Source organism: Nycticebus coucang, chromosome 18 (assembly GCF_027406575.1).
Source record: "Nycticebus coucang isolate mNycCou1 chromosome 18, mNycCou1.pri, whole genome shotgun sequence".
In the NCBI taxonomy this organism is placed as follows: domain Eukaryota; kingdom Metazoa; phylum Chordata; class Mammalia; order Primates; family Lorisidae; genus Nycticebus; species Nycticebus coucang.
In genome coordinates, this window is record NC_069797.1 from 79,086,279 (window position 1) to 79,110,424 (window position 24,146).

General features: G+C 47.2%; 1 protein-coding gene across 1 annotated transcript in view; it reads right to left on the bottom strand.

The window, feature by feature from the left end:
• Nucleotides 1-24,146, bottom strand: part of NPLOC4 (NPL4 homolog, ubiquitin recognition factor) — an 85,415-nt gene that overhangs the window by 2,970 nt on the left and 58,299 nt on the right. Inside the window, exons 13-16 of the mRNA XM_053568082.1 lie at nt 11,965-12,036; nt 7,933-8,028; nt 6,277-6,393; nt 3,501-3,603 (exon numbers count right to left, since the gene is read on the bottom strand). Coding sequence (XP_053424057.1) covers nt 3,501-3,603; nt 6,277-6,393; nt 7,933-8,028; nt 11,965-12,036 — 388 coding nt within the window. The remainder of the gene's footprint in view (nt 1-3,500; nt 3,604-6,276; nt 6,394-7,932; nt 8,029-11,964; nt 12,037-24,146) is intronic.

Sequence of the window (24,146 nt, forward strand, 5' to 3'; positions counted from 1 at the left end):
CTCACAGCAACCTCAATGTCTTGGGCTTAAGGGATCCTCTTGCCTCAGCCTCCCAAGTAGCTGGGACTACAGGCACCTGCCACAATTCCCAGCTATTTTTAGAGATGAGGCCTTGCTCTGGCTCAGGCTGGTCTCCAACCTGTGAACTCAGGCAATCCACCCGCCTCAGCCTCCCAGAGTGCTAGGATTACAGGTGTGAGCCACCGCACCTGGCCCCTTGAGCATTCTGGTACACTCTTTGGTGGGAGACCTGTGTTTTCATTTCCCTTAGGCAAAAATACTAGGAGTGGGCCACACTCCACACGTTGCTGGCTCACAAGTTAACTCTATGTTGAAATTTCTGAGAAACTGACAAACTGTTCTTCAGAGTAGGTATGCTGTCCAACACCCCAAGTGGGATATGAGGGTTCTGGGTGCTCCACATCCTCATCAGCACTTGACATTGTCAAGTTTTTATTTTTTTTTAGCCACTTTGATGAATGTTTAATAGTTTCTCACTTGTTTTTTTTTGTAGAGACAGAGTCTCACATACCGCCCTCAGGTAGAGTGCCGTGGCATCACACAGCTCACAGCAACCTCTAACTCTTGGGCTTACGAGATTCTCTTGCCTCAGCCTCCCGAGCAGCTGGGACTACAGGCGCCTGCCACAACGCCCGGCTATTTTTTTGTTGCAATTTTGCCGGGGCTGGGTTTGAACCCGCCACCCGCGGCATATGGGGCCGGCGCCTTACTCACTGAGCCACAGGCGCCGCCCAGTTTCTCACCTGTTTTAATTTGTGGCCAAATGTGGTTGCTCACACTTGTAATTACTCCCTGCACTCCAGGAGGTCTGGGTAAGAGGACTGCTTGAAGGCAGGATACTGCCTTTGATACTAGCCTAGGCCACATATCAAGACCTTATGTCTCTGAAAAATGAAAAAAATTAGCGAGGCATGGTGTACCTATAGTCCCAGGTACTCAGGAGCCTGAGATAGGAGGATGGCTTGAGCCCAGCAGTTAGAAGCTGCAGTGTAATTGCACCACTGCTCTCTAGCCTGGGTGAGAGAGCAAGACCTTATCTCAAAAAATCCCTCCAAAACCCCAAAAAGTTTGCATTTCTCTGGTGACTAATAATAGGACCTGTTCCTGTATTTCTTTTTGTAAAATGTTTCGGTCCTTTGCCCAGTTTATTATTCTTATGCTTTTATATGATTTTCAACAGGCAGAGCTCTCTGTGTGCTCAGACAAGCCTTGCGCTGTGTGCATGCACTCCCAATACGCCTCTCTACATTTCTCCTGGTGCCCTTTGATGAACAATGTCTCATTTTGATAAAACCCAATTTGTAATGGCCAGTATTTTTCTTCATCCTACTCCCAAATCATACTTCCTGGCTAAAAAAGTCTTTGCCTTGCCCAACGTCCTAAAGACATTCACTTAAAAAAAGGCATGGTGGCAGAAGGATCAGTTTAGCCCCCAAGTCTAAGGTTGCAGTGATCTATGATGATGTGCCATAGAGAACTAGAGTCCTCTAGCATAGGTAACATAGTGAGGCTGTTTCCAAAAAAAAAAGAAAAGAAAAGAAAGGCTCAGGACCTGTAGTAGCACAGTAGTTACAGAGCCAGCCACATACACACATACATTGAGGCTGGTGGGTTCGAACCTGGCCTGGACCTGCTAAACAACAATGACAACTGCAACAAAAATGTAGCTGGGCCTTGTGGCGGGTGCCTATAGTCCCAGCTACTTGGGAGGATGAGGCAAGAGAATCACTTAAGCGCAAGAGTGAGGTTGCTTTGAGCTGTGATGCCACAGCACTCTACCGAGGGCAACATAGTGAGACTATGTCAAAACAAACAAACAAAAAACAGAAAAAAAGAAAAGAAAGCTTTGCAGTTTCAGCTCTCACCATCGGGCCTATAGGCAACCCAAGCTGTCCTGCATCTGGGTGTCCAGCAGCTTTTTTTTTTCTGAGACAGAGTCTCACTTTTTCACCCTCAGTAGAGTGCTGTGGCATCATAGCTCTTAGCAACCTCAGACTCCTGGGCTCAAGCAATTCTCTTGCCTCAGCCTCCCAAGTAGCTGGGACTACAGGTGCCTGACACAATGCCCGGTTATTTTTAGAGACAGGGTCTTGCTCTTGCACAGGCTGATCTCGAACCTGTGAGCTCGGCCTCCCAAATGCTGGGATTACAGGTGTGAGCCACCTTGTTGGGCCTAATTACCCATTCTTGACTATCCATGGGGTCTATCTGGTTATCTATCCTAGGCCAACCTGACACTGGCTCAATCACTGAAGCTCTATGGTTTTGAAATCAAGCAGTACAATTTCTCCAACTTTATTCTTCTTTCCCAAGACTATTTCAGCTATTCTAGGCCCTTGACATTTCCAGACAAATTATAGTCTTGTTTGTTTTTATGAAGGAAAAATGTGCTGATCAATTTCGGAAAAAACACCATCTTTAAAATATATGGTGTTTCCATGCCATGCAAATAGTGTGCTTCCTGTTTCCTTATTCTTCCCTCGGTAGGGTGGTGGTGTGCTCAGCACAAAGTTGTCACCTAACTTTCATTTACACCATTCCTGGGCACCTTGTTTTCTGTGATGCTTTATAAATGCTACCCTACTACTAGTTCCATTACCAATCCTATGCATAGCTATTTAAGCATTGCGAGTATCTATATGGACAGGAATTGATAGTCACAGAATAAACTTTTCTGCAAAGTGAGTGTTGAGGAGCTCTGCACAAGCTGCAGTAGACAGGGAGCCTATCTGGGCCACTGCCTCCGTGCTACCCTTGGACTCACACAGGACTCACATAGGACTTCGCTTGGGTTTCTCTGCAGCCCATCCGAGTATGAGAGGTGAAGCGGGCATCTAATGGGGATGGCAAGACATGCTAAGTTGTCCTGACAAATGCACCCCTGGCTTTGGACCTTATCTCTCCAACTCAGGCCAGCCTCTTGGATGTCCTGCCCTCCTTTCAGGTCCAGGGAGGTGTCTCTGAACTCACTTGGCCACCCTGTCCAGTCTCTTGGAATCACTACAGATTGAGAGGGTGGGCTCCAAAATATCAAAGCTACTGCAATCAACGTTTCTGCATGAGGAATCCAAAAATCTAACCAGGGAGGAGACCAAGGAGATGGGACAGGGAAAAACACTCAAAGAGCCCACGGGCCCAAGGAACCCACAGGCCTCTGTGCTCCCAGGGCTCACGTAAAGTAAGTCCCTGTTTCTCTAAGACACTGATGGCTCAGAATACTCCTAGGGTACGTGGGGACTGGCATCCCTGGTGTTAGCATTTATAAAATCCACAGAGCTGTGAACCCAAGACCTGTGACCCACACAACACATATATCACATCATGAAAACAGCCCTGTGCCCAGCAGAGAGGCCTGGTCTACCCTAGTCCTATCCCACGGTGCCACCAGGCCATAGCTAGGGTAGGACCCAGGCACGATGTGCAGGGTAGCCTGTACAGGCATGTTCTCCCCAGTCCAAGCCATGGGGTGCGACACTTACTGCAGAGCTGCTCGATGGTGGCCCACTGCTCAGACCTCTTCCACGTCTGCGCAAGCTCTTCATCTCTAGTCTTTACCGCCTCCAGAAGCAAGCTGATGCTGTCCTGCAGGAAGCAAGAGGAAGGTTCCAGCCCACTGTCTCAGGTGAACAGATCCTTGCTAATAGGTTTCTTTCTTTTTTTTTTTTTTTTAATTTTTTTTTTTTATTGTTGCAGTTTGGCCAGGGTTGGGTCTGAACTCACCACCCTCAGTATATGGGACCAGCACCCTACTCACTGAGCCACAGGCACTACCCGCTAATAGGTTTCTTCTTCCTCAACATCAAAATATACTTCAGAGGAAATTTATAATCTTACAGGTTGTCACTATAAAATGTTAAGTGTTACAACATAGGTCTATAAATGTTAAGTGCTAAATTGAGCTAAAATTTAAATTCTTCCCAAATAGGCCAAGCACAGTGGCTCACACATGTGATCTGGGAGGCTGAGGCAGATGGATTGCCTAAGCTCAAGAGTTCAAGATCAGCCTAAGCAAGAGCGAGACTTGTCTAAATAGAAAAACTAACTGGGTGTTGTGGTGGGCACCTGTAGTCCTAGCTACTCCAGAGGCTAAGGCAAGAGGACTGCTTGAGCCCAAGAGTTTGAGGTTGCAGTGAGCTATGACAACAGGGCATTCTACCCAGGGTAACAGAGCTACATTCTATCTCAAAAGTAAACAAATAACTTTTTTTTTTTGAGACAGTCTTATTTTGTCACCCTTGGTAGAGTGCTGTGGCATCATAGCTCACAGCAACCTCAAACTCTTGGGCTCAAGCAATTCTCCTGCCTCAGCCTCTCAAGTAGCTGGGACTACAGGTACCCACCACAACACCCAACTATTTTTTTTTTTTTTTTTTAGAGACAGAGTTTCACTTTATTGTCCTTGGTAGAGTGCTGTGGTGTCACACAGCTCACAGCAACCTCCAACTCCTGGGCTTAGGCGATTCTCCTGCCTCAGCCTCCCGAGTAGCTGGGACTATGGGCGCCTGCCACAACGCCCAGCTATTTTTTTGTTGTTGTTGTTGCAGTTTGGCCGGGGCTGGGTTTGAACCCGCCACCCTCGGTATATGGAGCCGGCGCCCTACTCACTGAGCCACAGGCGCCGCCCAACACCCAACTATTTTTAAAGACAGGGTCTCGCTCTTGCTTAGGCTGATCTTGAACTCTTGAGCTCAAACCCTTGAGCTCAGACAATCCACCCACCTCTCCCTCCCAGAGTGCTGGGATTACAGGCATGAGCCACCATGCCCAGTCCTAAATAAATTTTAAACAATTAAAAATTCCCAAATAGCCCATCTGTGCCTTTCTCGGCTTGGGCTGACAAAGAGCCCAGAGAATAAAGCTGGCACCTTGTGTCCTGGTGGCTGAAAGACGGCAAGAGCCCTAGGTAGTGATCCCCTCTCTCCTCACACCTAAGCTTCTGCTTCACTCCTTCACCATGTCTGGAAAAATGCATACTACTCCCTAGGGTTCCCAGCCAACACGCAGAGAACTGACATCACGAGAGCCTTCTGGGACTTGTAGCACCCTGGGCAATGTCCCAGACAGTGTACGCTCACTAGAGAGGCAGCCCAATGGGCAGGGGCAAGCAGCTAAACCTGGGACCAGGAGTGCATGTCACCGACAGTGAAAAGAGGCACAGGTGCCTGATGTCAAATATCAGAGTAGGTGGTGTGCAGACAAAGTACAGACTTAAGGTAAACCTAACAAGACCCAGGAACAGCTATAGTTCACTTGACAGAGAAAAGTCTTTCTCTGGCTCGGTGCCTGTAGTTCAGTGGCTAGGGTGATACACCAGAGCTGGCAGGTTGGACTCCAGCCTGGGCCAATTACAACCAAAAAAACACAGCCGGGTGTTACGGTGGGTGCCTGTAGTCCCAGCTACTAAGGAGGCTGAGGCAAGAGAATTGCTTAAGACCAAGAGTTTGAGTTTGAGGTTGCTGTGAGCTGTGATGCCACGGCAGGCACCCTCTACCAAGGGTGACATAGTGAGACTCTGTCTCCAAAAAAAAAAAAAAAGGAGAAAGAAAAGAAAAGCTTTTCTCTGTTCTGTCACGTTCAGGGAAAGGTGTTGAGCCAGTGGTGTCAGCGGCTTAGAAAGAATTTGTTCCTTCCTCTGACTTTTCACTGAGTCTCAGGCAGAGAATAAAGGGCCCAGGTAGGGTACCCACAACATGGCACATGCAAGGGGCCTCCCAGCTGGACCTGCCATCCCTGCCCTGCCCTGTGTAGAGTGCAGCCACAGTCTGCAAAACACCTGCCCTCTTCTCCCCCAACAGAGTGTCTTAAAAATGCCAATTGTGCAGCCATGAACTTGGTGCCTGGAAGCTAGCCAAGCCTTCTGGGCCAGGGCTGTAAAACCAAAGCTGATTCGGGAGGAGAGTCATCAGTGAACAGCAGAGGCTGTGAATCTGAAAGTGTCAGGACAGGAAATTTTTGAATTGTGATTCACAGTACAGGAGAGTGCTTAATCACCTCTGCTTTCCATGAGATTATAACAAACAAAACCATCCTTCACCACGGAGGGCACACTTGGTGAAAAATTCATCTTTTTGTCAACAAGCTTCATATGAAAAGCCATGACTGCACACCCTCTGCCCTAGGCTATGACACAGTTTCTCAAGGACATTCTGGTTCATGAGAAAGAGAGTGAGACAAAGAGCATCTCTTTACAGCCAAAGCCCATCTGGGGACCACCAAAGCCAGGTGCTCAAGTGGATACCACATTAGGGCCTGTACCTGTAGGGGCATGACTTCATTGGTCACTAGAAACAGCAGGAGGTGGAAATCTGAGATGGTATCCAAGAACATGGACGAGGTATTCTGGGACAAATAGGTGGCCAAACTATGGAAGTCCTAGATGGAAGGAAATAAACATGAATATCCCATTACAATTCTCTAGTGCCAGATCCAGAAAAAGAGCTGTTTGCTACTGAGACAAATTAAATAAATTTAATGCTGAAAGAAGTCTCTTCCTCATTCTACACCCAACGATAGGCTCTGAGAAGGAAGCACACACAGCTGCAGGGCCAGCTCAGGACCCTCTTCCAGGAAGATGCTCTTAAACATTTGCCTTGCGGAGGTGCTTCCAAGTACATGAGAAGCACATCTATAAAGCTTGTGTCAAGGGGCATTTATTGTCTGTTGGGCAGTGTCTCTCTGGGTGTCTCTCCCTAGGGTTCCCAGCCAAAGCACATCTATAAAGACACCCAGAGAGACACTGCCCAACAGACAATAAATGCCCCTTGACCTCCTGGTGGACAGTGGGCTGTGGGAGGAGTGGAGTGACTCAACTGGCCTTTCTGTCTAGCCACCTTCTCAATCGAGGGCTGTGGGACAATACAAGGGGGACGTGGAGGGCAGCGTCACACACACAAACATCTCTAGCAGGAACAAACACAGGGTCTTCCAGAGTGTACCCCACAACTGGCTCTGTCCTCTGAAGGCACTCCATGTTCTAGTGCAGGTGGGCAGTGAGAGGACCAGGACATAGAGAGGCAGTATCAGCCACTTGAGAAAATCTCACGATAGACATCATTTAACAACCTGTTGTCTGAAATGTCTGCTAGAAAATCATGGCCTAAGAATAGACATGCTGCTCATGTGGTCTGCACAAGGCAGTAACAGTAATTTGGGTCTGGCTTGATTTGCTAGTGGGAGCAGAGGGTCAGATGGAGGCCATAATAAGTGAGCAGATCAATGCCACTTGCTCGAAGGCCCAGGGGACAGGCCATGTGGAGTCACTGAGGGTGCTGAGCAATGAAGCGGCATGACAGGCAGGGGGAACCAGATCATATCAACAATAAAAAAATTGTTTGGGCTGGAGCCGTGGCTCATGCTGGTGATCCCAGCACTCTGGGAGACCGAGGCAGGTGGATCACTTGAGCTCAGCAGTTCAGGACCAGCCTAAGCAAGAGTAAGACCCTGTCTCTACTAAAAATAGAAAAACTAGCTGGGCATGGGGGAGCCTGTAGTTCCAACTACTCGAGAGGGTGAGGCAGAAGGATCACCCAAGCCACAGAGTTTGAGGTTGCTGCGAGCTACGAGGCACGGCACTCTACCCAGGTCTACAAGGTGGGACTTTGTCTTAAGAAAAAGTTGCAGAAGACACAAAGTGACAAATTTTGGAAAAATTAAGCCAACTAAGAATGGTACTTGTAGCAAATCTGCAGGCCTGAGCACTTCCCAGGACTTGCTTCGCAGCGTCTCTCACCTGGCCAAAGAAGGTGTCTATGTGTGCAGCAGTGCCCTAGAACAGGGTAACAGCTGGACTTTTGTCACAAGAATAAATCAGGAGAGTTGGAAAACTTACTACTTTTTGGAAAAATAATACCAACACTAGATACTTGTAATCAGCAGTTACTTTATATCATGTTTCTAAAGACAAGAGCTTACCTGTGTCTCACCCAGCACATCCCGGTTTTCAATAGGAAATGGATTTTGCGAAATAGAAAAAGTATGAACTGGATCCTTGGGGAAAGTTGTTGTGATCTGACAAACGAAACAGAAACTTGTGAGGAACCAGGCTACACACAATATGAGTAGCTCCCAAGTAGCCCAGAGCACCCCTGAGCCTGAGCTAAACACAGCGATCCTCAGAGTCCTACAAAGTCTACATAAAAAGGAACAGTTAGTGTTAACAATCACTGTCGCCCCTAAATGAAAAATTTGAAACTTTGATATCTGAGAAGCAAAGCATAGAATTTGTTTTTGAAATTGCTCCTAATGGCTGGGCATGGTGGCTCACGCTAGTGATCTAGCACTCTGGGAGCCTGAGACAGGAGGATCCCTTGAGCTCAGTCTGAGCAAAACTGAGACCCTGTCTCTGCTAAAAATAGAAAAACTAACCAGGTATTGTGGTGGGTACCTATAGTCCCAGATACTTGGGAGACTGAGACAGACAGGAATTTGAGGTTGCTGTGAGCTATGACTCAATGGCACTCAACCCAGGGCAACAGAGAGAGATTCTGTCTCAAAAACAAAACAAAACAAAAAAGTTGCTCCTCATCTGGGCAGTTTCTGACTCTGTACACAGGCCTCCAGGACACCAGCTTCTTAGGACCACCTGTGCACAAGCCTCACCTGACAGGTGAACAAGCTGCTCTCCCTCTGCTGTGGGGAAACTAAAGAAGGACAGAGAAGAGAATGCAGGAGCTGAGTGTTCAGGGCGCAAAGTTCATGGCCCTGGGTTTTGAGGGCATGTGCAGAGTTAGCCAGTGATGGTTTTAAAAAAAAAAAACAGTAGCTCAGTACCTGTAGCTCAGTGGGTAGGGTGCCAGCCACGTACACCATGGCTGGCAGGTTCAAACCCAGCCCAGGCCAGCTAAAACAACAATGACAACTGCAACAACAACAACAAAATAGCTGGGCGTTGTGGCAGATGCCTGTAGTCCCAACTATTTGAGAGGCTGAAGCGAGAGAATTGCTTAAGCCCAAGAGTTTGAGGTTGCTATGAGCTGTGATGCCATAGCACTCTACCAAGAGCAACAAAGTGAAACTCTGTCTCAAAAAAAAAAAAAAAAAAAAAAAAAGACAACTACAACAAAAAAAATAGCTGGGCATTATGGCAGGTGCCTGTAGTCCCAGCTACTTGGGAGGCTGAGGCAAGAGAATTGCTTAAGCCCAAGAGTTTAAAGTTGCTGTGAGCAACTTCCCAGGACACACCACTCTACCAAAGGTGACATAGTAAGACTCTGCCTCAAACAAAAAAAATAAAACAATTTAAGAAAGACACAAAACAGCCTGGAGACAGCCTGCTAAGCCCCCTTTTGAACACTAGGGAGCTGCTCCATGTAGCCTGTGGGCTCCTCCAGGCACGGACTGGTGAGGAGCACAGGGCACTGCCCTCTGTGGAGCCAAGAGCTTATGTAGAAATATGAGCTTAGTCCTAGGCCCAGACATGCTATAACAGCAACAGAGAGCATTTTAAATCTAACAGAGTCAACAGGAGATACAGGGACAGTGGCAACTGTGCAAGAGTCGATGCAGATACACACTTCCTTCGTCTGGGCAGATGCCCCTCCCCACAAAAGCACCCACTTTGGAGCCAGCAGCCACCTTTTGGTTGACCCAGCTGTCCTCTGCATATAACACTAGCAGCAGCTGACCATACCTCTTATAAATCTAGGACAGCAATTCTGGCTCCTTTGGGACTATCTCTAAAAGAATGACTATTATTCATTGGTGTATTTTCCACGTCAGCAGAGGCAGTGAGCTGTTAACCGGCCCAGGGCTGCTATGCCAGTGCTGGCCACTCTGGAAGGCCAAGCTGAGCCACAGGGAATATCCCTGACCCAGGCCAGCAGGTCCTACTAAAGTGCCACATCCCAGCACAGCACTGTGCACTGCAGCACAGCCCTCACAGTCAGAGACTCAGGCCTGGCTTTGCTCATTCAAGATAAAGAACAGAGCACTAGGCTGGTGTGAGGAGGCAGCGCACCACATGCAGGGCACTCTGGCCCATGGCAGAACACTAGCTGGGTTGGGGTTCTGACAACAGCAGTGGTGCTGACCACACTGAAGAGATAGGACCCAGGGTATGGCTCAGCCCCTCCTCCAGGGAGGGCAGAAACAGGAATGGAACCGCAGCTATCAAACACTCATTGCCAGCCGGGAACAGTGGCTCATGCCTGTAACCCTAGCACTCCGGGAGGCCAAGGTGGGTGGACTGCCTGAGCTCATGGAATTGAGATGAGCCTGAGCCCGAGCAAGACTTCTTTGTCTCAAAAAAAGGCACCAGCCACATACACCAGAGCTGGCAGGTTTGAATCCAGCCTAGACCTGCCAAAAAACAATGACAGCTGCTACCAAAAAGCAGCCAGGAGTTGTGGCAGGTGCCTATGGTCCCAGCTACTTGGGAGGCTGAGGCAAGAGAATCGCTTAAGCCCAGGAGTTTGAGGTTGCTGTGAGCTGTGATGCCATGCACTCTACCCAAGGCGACAGCTTGAGGCTCTGTCTCAAAACAAACAAACAACAACAACAACAAAAAACAGCCAGGCAACAAAGTGAGACTCTGTCTCAAACAAAAAAAAAACAACAAAAAACCCATTCATTGCCAAGTGTACTACAGAGTTAAGGACTTCTGCACTGGTCTTATTAATTGTTCTGTAGCAAACGACAGAACCAAAGTTCTCATGGCCCCAGGGAACCATCCCAGATGCCCCAAGGGAGGGGACCTCGGGCGCAGGGCCTTGTCTCAGGCTGAACCACTCTCCCTATTCACATGTATCAGCTGGACAATGCCTGACACCTCTACAGAACCCCAGCCTGCAGCTGCTACTCCATCAAGGCTTGAGAACATCAGAGAGCCCCTTTGGGCTGCTAGGCAAGGAGCTGAACATACTTCTCTGGGTGCCTACTCTCAAGGGACTTCCAAGCCTCACCTTTACGAGGATAGAGAACTTGGGTATCACAGGACAGAATGCTCCCCTGGCAGCCAAGTACTGCTGACAAAACCACACCAAGGCAAAAAACTTAACTTCCTTTAAAATAGGAAGAAAGGGGTGGCCACTGCAGGGCAAAGACCTGAGAAGGCTGGTGTTAAATCAAACTGACTCCTCCTGAGTGTATTCTCCATCAATCTGCTTGCATCTTAATTACACTCTAGGTAGTCTAAAAAACAGATGCCTTTACAGCTTCAGTAATAAATATGTTCTTGGGAGCTGTCAATTGGAAAAGAGCATCGATAGGCTTGGCTCATGGGGACCCGCTGCTCCAAATGCAATATTTCACTGCCTAAATCGCATGCCTACCCAGGTCCAAATGCAGCCTGAACAGATCCTGGCCTGGCAGCAGTGCAGGAAACAAGGTCTCCTGCCCTTCTGGACAGAGCTACGACAGCAATGGCTGCTTCAAATGCATCGTGCTCTTGTCCTGCCACACAGGCTGCCCTTGGCGACAGCACAGCCACAGACCACCTCCAGAAGGGACCTGAGACTGTGGGAAGATGCAGTGGAGCAGGGCCCCTACTGGGCTCTCAGAGTTCCACTCAAGGACACTGAGGCATAGCACCTACAGGAGCCTGGCGGCTCTAGTAGCCACAGACCAAGCACAGCATACCTGGTGAGGCTGCCTGGATATTCATGTGACCCAGGACCCAAGGACTGAGGCTGATTGCCTTCTAGTTGCTGATTGGCCTAGAGTTCGGGGTCCTTAGAACTAATATGGGAAAAGGTCACCCCTAGGTCGATTTCAAGGAAAACTGAAAGAGTCCTTATAATTGTGAGCTTTATCAGGAAGGCTGGGTGTGTGATGATGTGAAAGATGTTCATGGCCACCTGCTCTATGTGGGCACTGCAGCAGGCGAGGGCTGTGACACTTACACCTCCCCAAGCCACCGCCTCCTCCCTCGAGCAGCCACCACCCAGCATCCTGATCTCCACACGCCTGACTCGTCAGCCTGCTAGGCTGAGAGGGAGCAGCACTTACATCTATGATCAGATACTCCACGGGCAGGGGCCGGGCCAGTTGGGTGATCTCGTTACCAAACTTGTCTATGTCCTGAAACAATCAAAAGTGAATAGAGGTGAGTGAAGGTGACCAGTGATAATGTTTTGTTGTTCACAATTTAAATTATTCTAATTCTTTTTTTTTTTTTTTTTTATAGTTTTTGGCTGGGGTTGGGTTTTTTTTTTTTTTTTTGTAGAGACAGAGTCTCACTATTTATGGCCCTCGGTAGAGTGCCGTGGCCTCACACAGCTCACAGCAACCTCCAACTCCTGGGCCCAAGCGATTCTCTTGCCTCAGCCTCCCGAGCAGCTGGGACTACAGGCGTGGGGTTGGGTTTGAACCTGTCACCTCTGGCATATGGGGCCGGTGCCCTACCCTTTCGAGCCACAGGTGCCGCTCAAATTATTATAATTCTTGTTGGGGTCTGTGACCAGCAGAGAGGAAAATACATGCAGAGAATACACCCCCTCCATTTCTTGGAGCTCTTTAACTACAACCACAGTCTGAGAAAGCAGCTGTGCTCCTGGCACCGGGGATTCCCTGTAGAGATGCACCAAAGCCTCCAGCCCTCTACCCCTGGTGCTCGGCCTGGCACAGCCCTCTGAGAGGCAGAGGAAGAGGCTCTATGCTCCCCTCAGGCTAAAACCTGTGCCCCTTCTAGCCCCTATAGACACCTTAAGTCTCACAGTCTGAACGCTAATTCTTAAAGATCTTATACTCTGAAAACCCGACTTTAGGGAAATTTAGTACTTGTATATTAATAAAATAAGGACATGCACTCTCATACACACACACACCCAGACGTGGAAAACCCCCACTCCCAATCTGTCAAAGTCTAAACTTGTTTTGCTTTGTCAGATGCATGGAACATAAAGTTTAATTATGGGGAAAAACGGCCAGCATATGTTCATTAATCATAAAATGACAATTAGACCTGATTTATGTCAAACAAGCTGAGTTCAAACAGAGCCTTAGAAATAAATTCATAAGAACCGACGCTTTTCATTAAAGATTCTGCAAGAGGGGGTCATATTTTCTATCTAAATCATCACTTAACATCATATAAATCATTCATGGAGTCATGTATAAATTATACATCCATAATTTCCAATTATACGGCTTTACATAAAAGTTTACATTTATCGAAGCCCTAAGAACCAACCTGGTGGCCAAGCACATCTCCCTGAGGTGTGTGAGGTGCCATGGGGCCACCCCAAGTACATCTACACCTCACTGGGACATCAGAGAGAATCACTACAAGCTTTTCCTAAGTCAAACCAAGTATTCCATCCTAAAGAGACACCCACAGGCCCCCTCTGGTCCTGGTTCCTTGCTTAAAGATTAAAATTTCTAATCTGAAAGACATCTCAATTTTCCCCATATCCTGCCTTCCTTTTCTCTACTCACATTTTAGGGAGCTGCCCATAACAGCTTGCCTCTTTGCCCTCTCAGAAAAAATAGTCCAGAGGTATCTAACCAACTGGCTACCAAGGGAGCATGGATTTGACTACTTTCACTTCAGGTATTGGGTCTGCCCAACCACCAATCACCAGGATTCTTCAAACACATGGCTTTGTTCTGTCTACCTTCCTTTGAAGTTAAAATTACTTTACACCCAATTCCGGGGAAGGATCATTTGTCCTTCCATATGACAAGTGGCTGTTGCAATTAGGACAGCTCCACATTCTGTGGCTCTGGCGGAGATTCCAAAGACATGGGGCTGCCAAGTGATCCTGGGACCCCAGTAGAAGCGAGTTCTCAATGGAGGAGGTTTTTAGGCAGTGAGAATCAATATGTTGAACCTAAATCACCATTTCCAAAAATATATGCTTGCCCTTATACAAAATAACCTGCAACAACTCACACATAATTAGCCCATCTGGAATTCATCTTCCAATCTAATTAAGCTCTAATATGCAGAAACATTTTTCTAGCACCTGTTCACTTTAATCTTCCCCTCTGGGGATTTTCCTTGTTAAATGCCCCTCTCTTTTTGTGTGTCATGCTATTCTCTTTCAAATTTAACTACCCAACTGTACCTTTTCTGTTCCCCAAGAAAATAAAGGTGTTGCATCCTCATTTCCTCCCTGTGGGGAAAAACAGGTAACTTAGATCTCTCCCTCATACCTTCACTCAAATGTTTTTGCCAGCCAATCCCTAGCCCTATGCACCATTTTAAAAGGCAATTACTTTTTATGGGTTTTAGCAAATGTCAGACAGAGCACGCTAGGAGGAAGAGTCTTAATTCCAAGTTTGGCAGCTGCCAAAGTGTCAGCAGTTTTATCTCCAGCTGGAGCAAGACACTGGGAGAGTCAGAAATTGTGGTCCCTAATGCCTCACTACCCGTGACAGGCCATGTCTGAAAGCAGCACCAAGGTCTTGACAGCAAAGAGAAACCCAGATTACTGCCTCTGTTAGCTCGAAGGCACAAGGGCTTCATGCGAGGGCAATAGCAAATTCCACTGATTGTATGGCATAACATTGCTTTCAAAAAGGTAAATAAAATCCTGAATGTGTTGCTCTTCTCTTCTAAGAACTGGGTGTAAGAAGGACAGCAAGCAACAACAGGATCTGAAATTTCACAAGATAACATGGGAAAAAAAAGAAGCTCTCAGAAAGTTTCGTAAAGAACCACTGCTTGGGAACATCTACAAAGCGCCTGTCAGATGCAAACAGAACCCACAGCTGGCCTTTCTCAGGGGGTTGCAATGTGCACATAACAACATGGACCTCACCTGCCACAGGCATGACCGTAGTCCCCCCCACAGAGTGAGCAGCAATACACTAGTTGACCTCCCTGGGACCTGTCAGAGACCCAGCACACCTGCACTGAAAGCTCATCTCCTGGCCTCCCCCAGTACTGGCACTGTGGGGTCAGGGCACACTCAGACCAACTCTATCTCGGGAAGCCTCCAAGTCTGGTGCTAAAGGAAACTTGCCCTGAGCAGGACTCGCCCTTGACCACATGGGGAAGAATGAAAAGCATGCTCAGGGATTTCAGGGACCACAAATCCTTCTCCTAGACTGGGCATGTGCCAATGTTATTCAGAATCTCATCTCCTGTTGGCAATTTCTTTATTTTTCTTTCTTTCTTTGAGACAGAGTCTCACTGTGTCACCCTCGGTAGACTGCCATGGTGTCACAGCTCACAACAACCTCAAACTCTTGGGCTTAAGCGATTCTCTTGCCTCAGCCTCTTAAGTAGTTGGGACTATAGGCGCCAGCCACAACACCTGGGTATTTTTGTTGTTGTTGTTGCAGTTGTCATTGTTGTTTTAGCTGGCCCAGGCCAGGTCAAACCCACCTACCTCCGTGTATGTGGCCAGCACCATAACCACTGCACTATGGGCACCAAGCCGTGTTGGCAATTTCTTAATTAATTGATATGATGCTGGAAGGAAACACAATCTTCTATGATTGAAAATGTTGACCAAAGATGCATAGTAAGGGGTATTGCCCTAACAAATACAAAGATGTGTCATTAAGTTTCAATAAACAGAGTAGTTTGATAACAACAAAGGAACAGATGGTCAGATAAGTGGCACAGGGAATGAGGTCCAGGAGTAAGACATAAGGGGAGACAGGGATACCCTGGTCTACAGTAATGGGAATGGCGGGGTGGTGCCTGTGGCTCAAAGGAGTAGGGCACCAGCCCCATATACCAGAGGTGGTGGGTTCAAACCCAGCCCTGGCCAAAAACTGCAAAATAATAATAATAATAATGGGAATGGATCAACAGATCAAACATAAAACTAGATCCCTCCCTGTGCCAATATACTGCATAAACAGTTCACGGGTCTCTAAGTAAAATTAAACCACAAAAACACTAAAAATATATGTAGATAAATATATACCTTGGGGGTTAAAGACCCTTGTGCAAAATGGGTCCATTTACAATATGATTTCTCTTAACCAAATACAAATTGAAAATACAGTGTTTGGGCTCAGCGCCTGTGGCTCAAGTGGCTAAGGCGCCACCCACATACACCTGAGCTAGCGGGTTCGAATCCAGCCTGGGCCCACCAAGCAACAATGACGGCTGCAACCAAAAGTAGCTGGGCGTTGTGGCGGGGGCCTGTAGTCCTAGCTACTTGGGAGGGTGAGGCAGACGAACTGCTTGAGCCCAGGAGTTGGAGGCTGCTGTGAGCTGTGATGCCACAGCACTCTACCCAGGGCAATAGCTTGAGGCTCTGTCTCAAAAAAAAAAAAAAGAAAGAAAGAAAAAGAAAATACAGTGTTTGTAGGATGCCAAATTCAAATACTGAGGGTCGGCTTTGGGACTTGAGCATGTAACGACTTGGGCACACCTGCACAAATGGAACTGAGAGGCCACTGCATGATGACAAAGGCAGAAACTGTAACAAAACAAGACTAAAGTATCTTTGAAATCAGAAACTACTTTCCCCCCTCTGTACAAGGAAATGAAAGCTTCCATGTGTTTGCAACATGTGCCAAAGGGGAGAACAGTCAACAAACACAGGCCACTCTTGTGGTGGGACGGGGGCCCTGGCCCTGGAGTTCAGAGGCAGCTGAGGCAGGCAAGGCACCACAGTGCCACCCGCCACAGCACTCCTCGGAGGGGACCTAGGTGAACTCAGAGAGCACAAAACACACACGCATCCTCTGACAAGTGATCCCTGCTTGGGGACATCATCCCAAATAATGCAGAGCGCAAAGAGCTAGTCATAGGGTAGGCCACAAAGCCAGAGCCTGAGAATGAGGCCCAGCACCACATAGTCCTTGCCAAGGCTGTCAGCACAGGGGTCAGGACAGCCAGCAACCCCCATCCCACCATCGCCTGTCACTGGCTGTTCCTTCCTGGGCCCTCGTCCTGCACTGGCCTCTTCGAAGCAGTGCTCCTTGGCACTGCAGATGGTCTCATCTAATTCCAGGGCTTCGATTTAGGCTTTCCCTGCAGATGGTCCTAAAAGGGCATCATAGGCCTGGGTTTCTTGCCTAAGTACCAGGACCTGACCACTAGCTACTCACTGGCCATCACCTATCTCGGTCAGTCATGACACTCTGAACGTCAGCATTAGGACTCAGCAGCCTCCCACGTCACCCCACTGCTCTTATACCTGGAGCCAGCTCCAAGTTGTTGACTCAGCACCTTCCAGGAGATCCCCATGTCCCTCCAAATAGTCCCCAACTCTCCCCCAGCACACATGCCACTGTGCCAACCAGCGTCTTCCCCACCCTGTGGAAAGTCCACCCTCCACCCTCCCAACCTACCACCACACCCCACTGGCCTCCACAAACATGGAGCACCCTCACCATTCAATGTACCCTGAGAACCCCACATGGCCTGAGTGCTCATTGTGTCCCCCAAACACTGGTGGAGGGACACACGAGAGCACCTGAGGAGGGAGAGGGAGCAGGTTCAGTGACAATGCACACCTCCCTCAGCACCGTGTACAGGACCACCCTGCACATTCACCCTGAATGCTACTCCCTGCGGTGGCACAGCAGACACTGTCATGAGGTGACACGGTACACACTCTTTTGACATGCTTGTGTGCATTTCAGCTGAAATTTGTCTGAAACTTACCTTCCTAATTTTTTTTTTTTGCAGTTTTTGGCCGAGGCTGGGTTTGAACCCACCACCTCCGGCATATGGGGTTGACGCCTTACTCCTTTGAGCCACAGGCGCTGCCCAACCTTCCTAATTGTAAGAGATACTAGTGTGACTTTTTGGAGGGCAAGCTGGGAATATTTGTCAAAACTCAAAGACCTGCCCAGTACTTCTGCTGTGAGGATGTGCTGGAGTGCTGTGTGCAGCAAAAACAACCAAAGCGGTTGTTCGGCCACTGACACCAGCCTGCCTGAGCTCATCCTGACCTGGCCACAGAGTTAGTAAATGAACTCATTTGTCCTGTATGATTACAATTGTATTTTTAAACTTATTTTTTTTTGGTTTTTGGCCGGGGCTAGGTTCGAACCTGCCACCTCCGGCATATGGGACCGGCACCCTACTCCTTGAGCCACAGGCGCCGCCCTTAATTTTCTTTTTTATTCTTTTTATTTCCTTGTGTTTTTTTTTTTTATTTTTATTTTATTTATTTATTTTTTAGACAGAGTCTCAACTGTCGCCCTGGGTAGAGTACCGTGGTGTCACAACTCACAGCAACCTCAAATTCTTGGGCTTAAGCAATTCTCTTGCCTCAGTCTCCCAAATAGCTGGGACTACAAGCGTCCGCCGCAATGCCCGGCTATTTTTTTGTTGTAGTTGTTGTTTAGAAGGTCTGGGCGGAGTTCGAACCTGCCAACTCCAGGATATGTGACAGGCGCCCTAACCAATAAGCTATGGGCACAGAGCCTGCTGTTGTTGTTGTTAAGACAAAGTCCCACCCTATGCCCTGAGCAGAGTTCAATGGGATCACAGCTCACTGAAACCTCAGCCTCCAGAAGCCACTGGGACTACAGGCATTTGCCTTGGTGCCCAGCTGGGTTTTTCATTTCTTTTACGAGTTGGGATCTCACTCTCACTCAGACAAATCTTGAACTCCTGAGCTCAGGCGATCCAACCGCCTCAGCCTCCCACAGTGCTGGGATTACATGAGCCACCATGCCCAGCTGTATTTTTTTAATTTAAAAGAACAGAAACTACCCTGTCCAGGGGTTCTCAAACTACGGTCCATGGGCTACATGAGGCAGTGTGATTGTATTTGTTCCCATTTTTGTTTTTTTACTTCAAAATAAGATATGTGCAGGGTACATAGGAATTTGTTCATAGTTTTTTTTTTTTTTTTTTTTGTAGAGACAGAGTCTCACTGTACCGCCCTCGGGTAGAGTGCCGTGGCGTCACACAGCTCACAGCAAGCTCTAACTCTTGGGCTTACGCGATTCTCTTGCCTCAGCCTCCTGAGCAGCTGGAACTACAGGCGCCCGCCACAACGCCCGGCTATTTTTTTGTTGCAGTTTGGCCGGGGCTGGGTTTGCACCTGCTACCCTCGGCATATGGGGCCGGCGCCCCACTCACTGAGCCACAGGCGCCGCCCCATAGTTTTTTTTTTTTTAAACTATAGTCCGGCCCTCCAACGGTCTGAGGGACAGTGAACTGGCCCCCTGTTTAAAAAGTTTGAGGACCCTAAACACTGGTTCTCATGCAATACGTTGTCTTCATCTTTTTCTGCAGGGAACAAGTGTGCTACAACAAACAAATTTAACATGTTTTAAATCATAAAAGGTTAATTCACGTGGTGTGACAGTAGCACATAAAGACAAAAAGGTAGAAGCCTCCACCAAGGGCCCACCAGAATGCCCCAGGGACAAGCATGGCAGGCTCCCTTGAAAAAAGCATCCTGCCCTCACACAGCCATATATATGCACCTAAACTCTTTTACACACACGTGGAGGCAGGGCGTGGTGGCTCATACCTGTAATCCCAACACTGGGAGGTCAAGGCAGGTGGATTGCTTGAGCTCTGAAGTTCAAGACCACCCTGAGCAAAAAAGAGTAAAATCCCATCTCTACTAAAAATAAAAAAACTAGCTGGGCTTTTTGCTAGGTGCCTGTAGTCCCAGCTACTCAGGAGGTTGAGGCAAGAGGATCACTCAAGTCCAAGAGTCTGAGGTTGCTGTGAGTTATGCTGAGGCCACCTCACTTTATCTGGAGGACAGAGTGAGGCTCTGTCTCAAAGCAAAAACAAACAAACAAAAAAAACTTATTTTTTTAAAGAAAAAGGAGGCGGTGCCTGTGGCTCAAAGAAGTAGGGCACTGGCCCCATATACTGGAGGTGGCGGATTCAAACCCGGCCCTGGCCAAAAACTGCAAAAAAAAAAAACAAAAACAAAAAAGGAAGTAGGGCGGCACCTGTGGCTCAGTGGGTAGGGTGCCAGCCCCATATACTGAGGGTGGCGGGTTTGAACCTGGCCCTGGACAAACTGCAACAAAAAATAGCTGGGCATTGTGGCGGGTGCTCCAGCTACTCTGGAGGCTGAGGCAAGAGAATCGCCTAAGCCCAAGAGCTGGAGATTGGTATGAGCTGTGATGCCATGCCACAGCACTTTACCGAGGGCGACAAAGTGAGACTGTGTCTCTAAAAAAAAAAAATGGAAATAAAACAAAAATAACTGGATTATACTCTCTATATTGGTGCACTTTCGATTTATCTCAGCAAACACAAGACATTAGTGATCACATACTATTCCGCCATACAGATTTATTATATATTTAATACCTCTTGTTACTGGACTGTTCAACTATTTCCAATTTTTATTACCACAGACAACACCCATGACAAACAATAGTCTTAGACAAATACCGGTGCAGGTCTTGTTTACAAGGCACATTTTAAATTCAACCACAGTGTCCACAGGAAGACTAAAAGGATTACTTAAACGTTTGCTTTTATATTTCTCTTTGCTCAAACTGGTATTTTCCTGAAACATGAAAAATGACTGTCTCAAATTCCACAGGGCTATAAATAATTTGGAAAGTACTTCTAGCCTGTTCTAACAGAGGGCAAATAAACAATCAACCACAGAATGATTAAGGAAATATCACACATTTCATGACAAAAGGAAGCTTGATTCATAGATCCAAGAAAATTACAATCAGACCTAGAAATAAAAAGGTAAATCTCCAACCTGTCAAAGAGTATCTAAAAATACCCCCAGCACCACAGAGTCCCACTGAGGGCCCAGGGAACCAGGGGCAGGTCGCCATAGTACCCCAGCAACATTGGGACAAAACATGCCAGTGATGTTGCCTCTGGCAAGTGTTGGCCAAAAGTGGAAACCAAACTAAAATCAGACCAAACAAACAAAAAAATAAGACCCTCCACTGACTGAATGGACCCCTCTCAACCAAGAGAACTCCAGAGAAGCTTTAAAACTCAATTTGGGCTCAGCACCTGTAGCATAGTGCTTATGGTACCAGCCATATACATCAAAGGTGGTGGGTTCAAACCCGGCCTGGGCCAGCTAAACAACTGCAATGACAACAAAAAATTGCCAGACATTGTGGTGGGTGCATATAGTCCCAGCTACTCGGGAAGCTGAGGCAAGATAATCACTTAAGTATAAAAGTTCGAGGTTGCTGTGAGCCGTGACGCCACAGCACTCTACTGAGGGTGACATAGTAAGACTCTGTCTCAACAAAAAAACTCAATTTGAAGCCCTAATGGGATAGGAGATCAAAAAAGCATCATTCTACCCACCCACCCCCAAAGGCTACTCAGGCTTTACTTTTTTTTTTTGTTTGTTTATTTTTTTGTTTGTTTGTTTGTTTGTTTTTGGCCGGGGCTGGGTTTGAACCCACCACCTCCGGCATATGTGACCAGCGCCCTACTCCTTGAGCCACAGGCGCCACCCACTTTTTTTTTTTTTAGATGGAGTCTCAAGCTGTTGCCCTGGGTAAAGTTCCGTGGCGTCACAGCTCACAGCAACCTCCAACCCTTGGGTTCAAGTGATCCTCTTGCCTCAGTTTTTCTATTTCATTTTTATTTTTTTTTTTTTGAGACAGAGCCTCAAGCTGTTGCCCTGGGTAGAGTGCCATGGCATCACAGCTCACAGCAACCTCCAACTCCTGGGCTTAAGCGATTCTCCTGCCTCTGCCTCCCAAATAGCTGGGACTACAGGCGCCTGCCACAACGCCCGGCTATTTTTTGGTTGCAGCCATCATTGTTGCTTGGCAGGCCTGGGCTGGATTCAAACCTGCCAGCTCAGGTGTATGTGGCTGGCGCCTTTATACAGCCTCTTTGGAAAGAAGTAGGGAGAATCCTCAAAGAACTCAAAATAGACCTTCCATTTGATGCTGCGAACCCATTACTAGGAATCTACCCAGAAGAAATAAAATCATTTTATCATAAAGACATTTGTACTAGATTGTTTATCACAGCTCAATTTATAATCACCGAGCTGTGGAAACAACCTAAGTGCCCATCAACCAGCGAATGGACTAATAAACTATGGTCTATATAAACGATGGCGTATGTATTTTGGCTAATAATGGAAAGGAAGAAATATGTATTTTTAATAGAGATGAGGTCTCACTCTTGCTGAGGCTAGTCTTAAACTCATGAGCGCAAGCAATCCACCCGTCTCGGCCTCCTAGGGTGCTAGGATTATAGGCGTGAGCCACCAAGCCTGGCCTTAGGCTTTCCTTCCTAAGCACCAGGTCAGCATTCCTTCCTGATGAAAGACCACCAACCACGAGTGGTTTTACCCTCCCCAGTACACAAACACAGAATGTTCCCTGAGCTGCTTCCCCTGAGAGAGGGTGGCCATTTCTAACCACAGCCCCTTCAACACCGTCTGTGGCTCAAGTAGTAGGGCACTGGCCCCATATACCAGGGGTAGCGAGTTTGAGCCCAGCCCTGGCCAAAAACTGCAATAAAATAAAATAAAATAAACCTGACTCCACTGCATGGGCACACAGTCCCCTTTCATACAAACTCACAACTCCTCCTGTAACTTGTAAAGACCTTTAGCCAGCCACCTTGCTCTGTATGAATTCTTGTTCCCATTGTCCCTTCCTCGAAGTACACTTTCCTGGCTATGGTCAGGACCCCTGTCTCCCAGCCTGCCTGAATGGCCACCATGGACTGAAAACCTTTATGAGAAATAAAGATCTCCTTTCCTAAATTAAAAAAAAGGAAAACTACAACAAACTTATAATTAATGACGAATTTAAAAACCACTTCTTTTATGGCCAGAAAAAAAAGATTCTGGTAGCCTCTACTGTCATCAGCATCATTTGGGAAACTCCAGCCAGCACAGCAAGCCAGAAAAGAAAGGGCTAATAATGGAAAGAAAGAAATAGAATGATTATTCATGGATAACACAAGTGTATAGTAAACCCGAAAGACTATAAACACAGATTAGAAGAATAAATACCAGAAGCAAAGTTTCTGGACAAAGATTTTACTTGTTTCAAATAGTAGAAATTTGGAATGTAATTTTAAAATGACGCTAATACCAAAAATAAAGATAAAATTCCTAACAAATGACATCATAGCCCTCAGTGGGAGACATGAAGGAACCCTAGGAAATGGCAGCACCAGACCCATTCACAGGAGGAAGACTCAGCCCTGAAAAGCTCTCAGTGAAATATAAACACAATTGTCTCATTTTGGTGCAACGTGAAAAGCTGACTCTAAAATTCAATTGGAAGAGGAAAAGGCCAAGGACAGTCAGTGCTCCTGAAGAAAAGCAAAGTAGGGCTGTGACTCAGTAGGTATAAAGAATAATTACATGGCCAGGCCCAGTGGCTCATGCCTGTAGTCCCAACACTTTGAGAAGTCAAGGTGGAAGGATTGCTTAAGGCCAAGAGTTAGACACCAGCCTATGCAACATAGTGAGACCTGTCTCTACAAACAACAGAAAAATTAGCTGGGTATGGTGGTCCCAATAGTCCTAGCTAGTTGAAAGGCTACAGAGGCTGAGGTAGGAGGATTGCCTGACTCCAGTTGAAGGCTGCAGTGAATGGTAATGATGCCACACAACTTTAGCCTGAACAGAGCAAGACTCTGTCTAAACAACAACAAAAAGAACCACAGTGATAGTATCTAAGAAAGTACGATGTTCACAATTACAAGAGGGACTTTATCTAACAAATGCAATCAATGTAACCTGGTTTCCTGTACCCTCAATGAATCCAACAATAAATAAATAAATAAATAAATAAAATTAAGTTAAAAAAAAAAAGAAAAGTATGATGTTGGCATGAGTTTAGGAAAACTGGCCAACAGAATAGAACAGAGGCCACAAACGACACCCACAATTTACAGAGATGGGTGATGACAGTGATGCATCACAGATTATCAGGCCTAAAGAGATTTTTGCTGCAGTGACAAAGTCAGAGATCCAGGAATTTCACAAGTGCAACCACTCTCTCAGATATTTGCAAAAATTCTAAGGTGCACAGGAAAGGAGGTCCACTTTTTTTTTTTTTTTTTTGAGACAGGCCTCAAGCTGTCACCCTGGGTAGAGTGCTGGAGCATCAGAGCTCACAGTAACCATCAACTCCTAGGCTCAAGCCACTCTCCTTCCTCAGCCTCCCAAGTAGCTGGGACTACAGGTGCCCGCCACGACGCCTGGCTATTTTTGGTTGTACTTGTCATGGTTATTTGGCAGGCCCGGGCTAGATTCAAACCTGCCAGCTCTGGTGTATGTGGCTGGCACCTTAGCCACTTGCGCCACAGGCACCAAGCCAAAGAG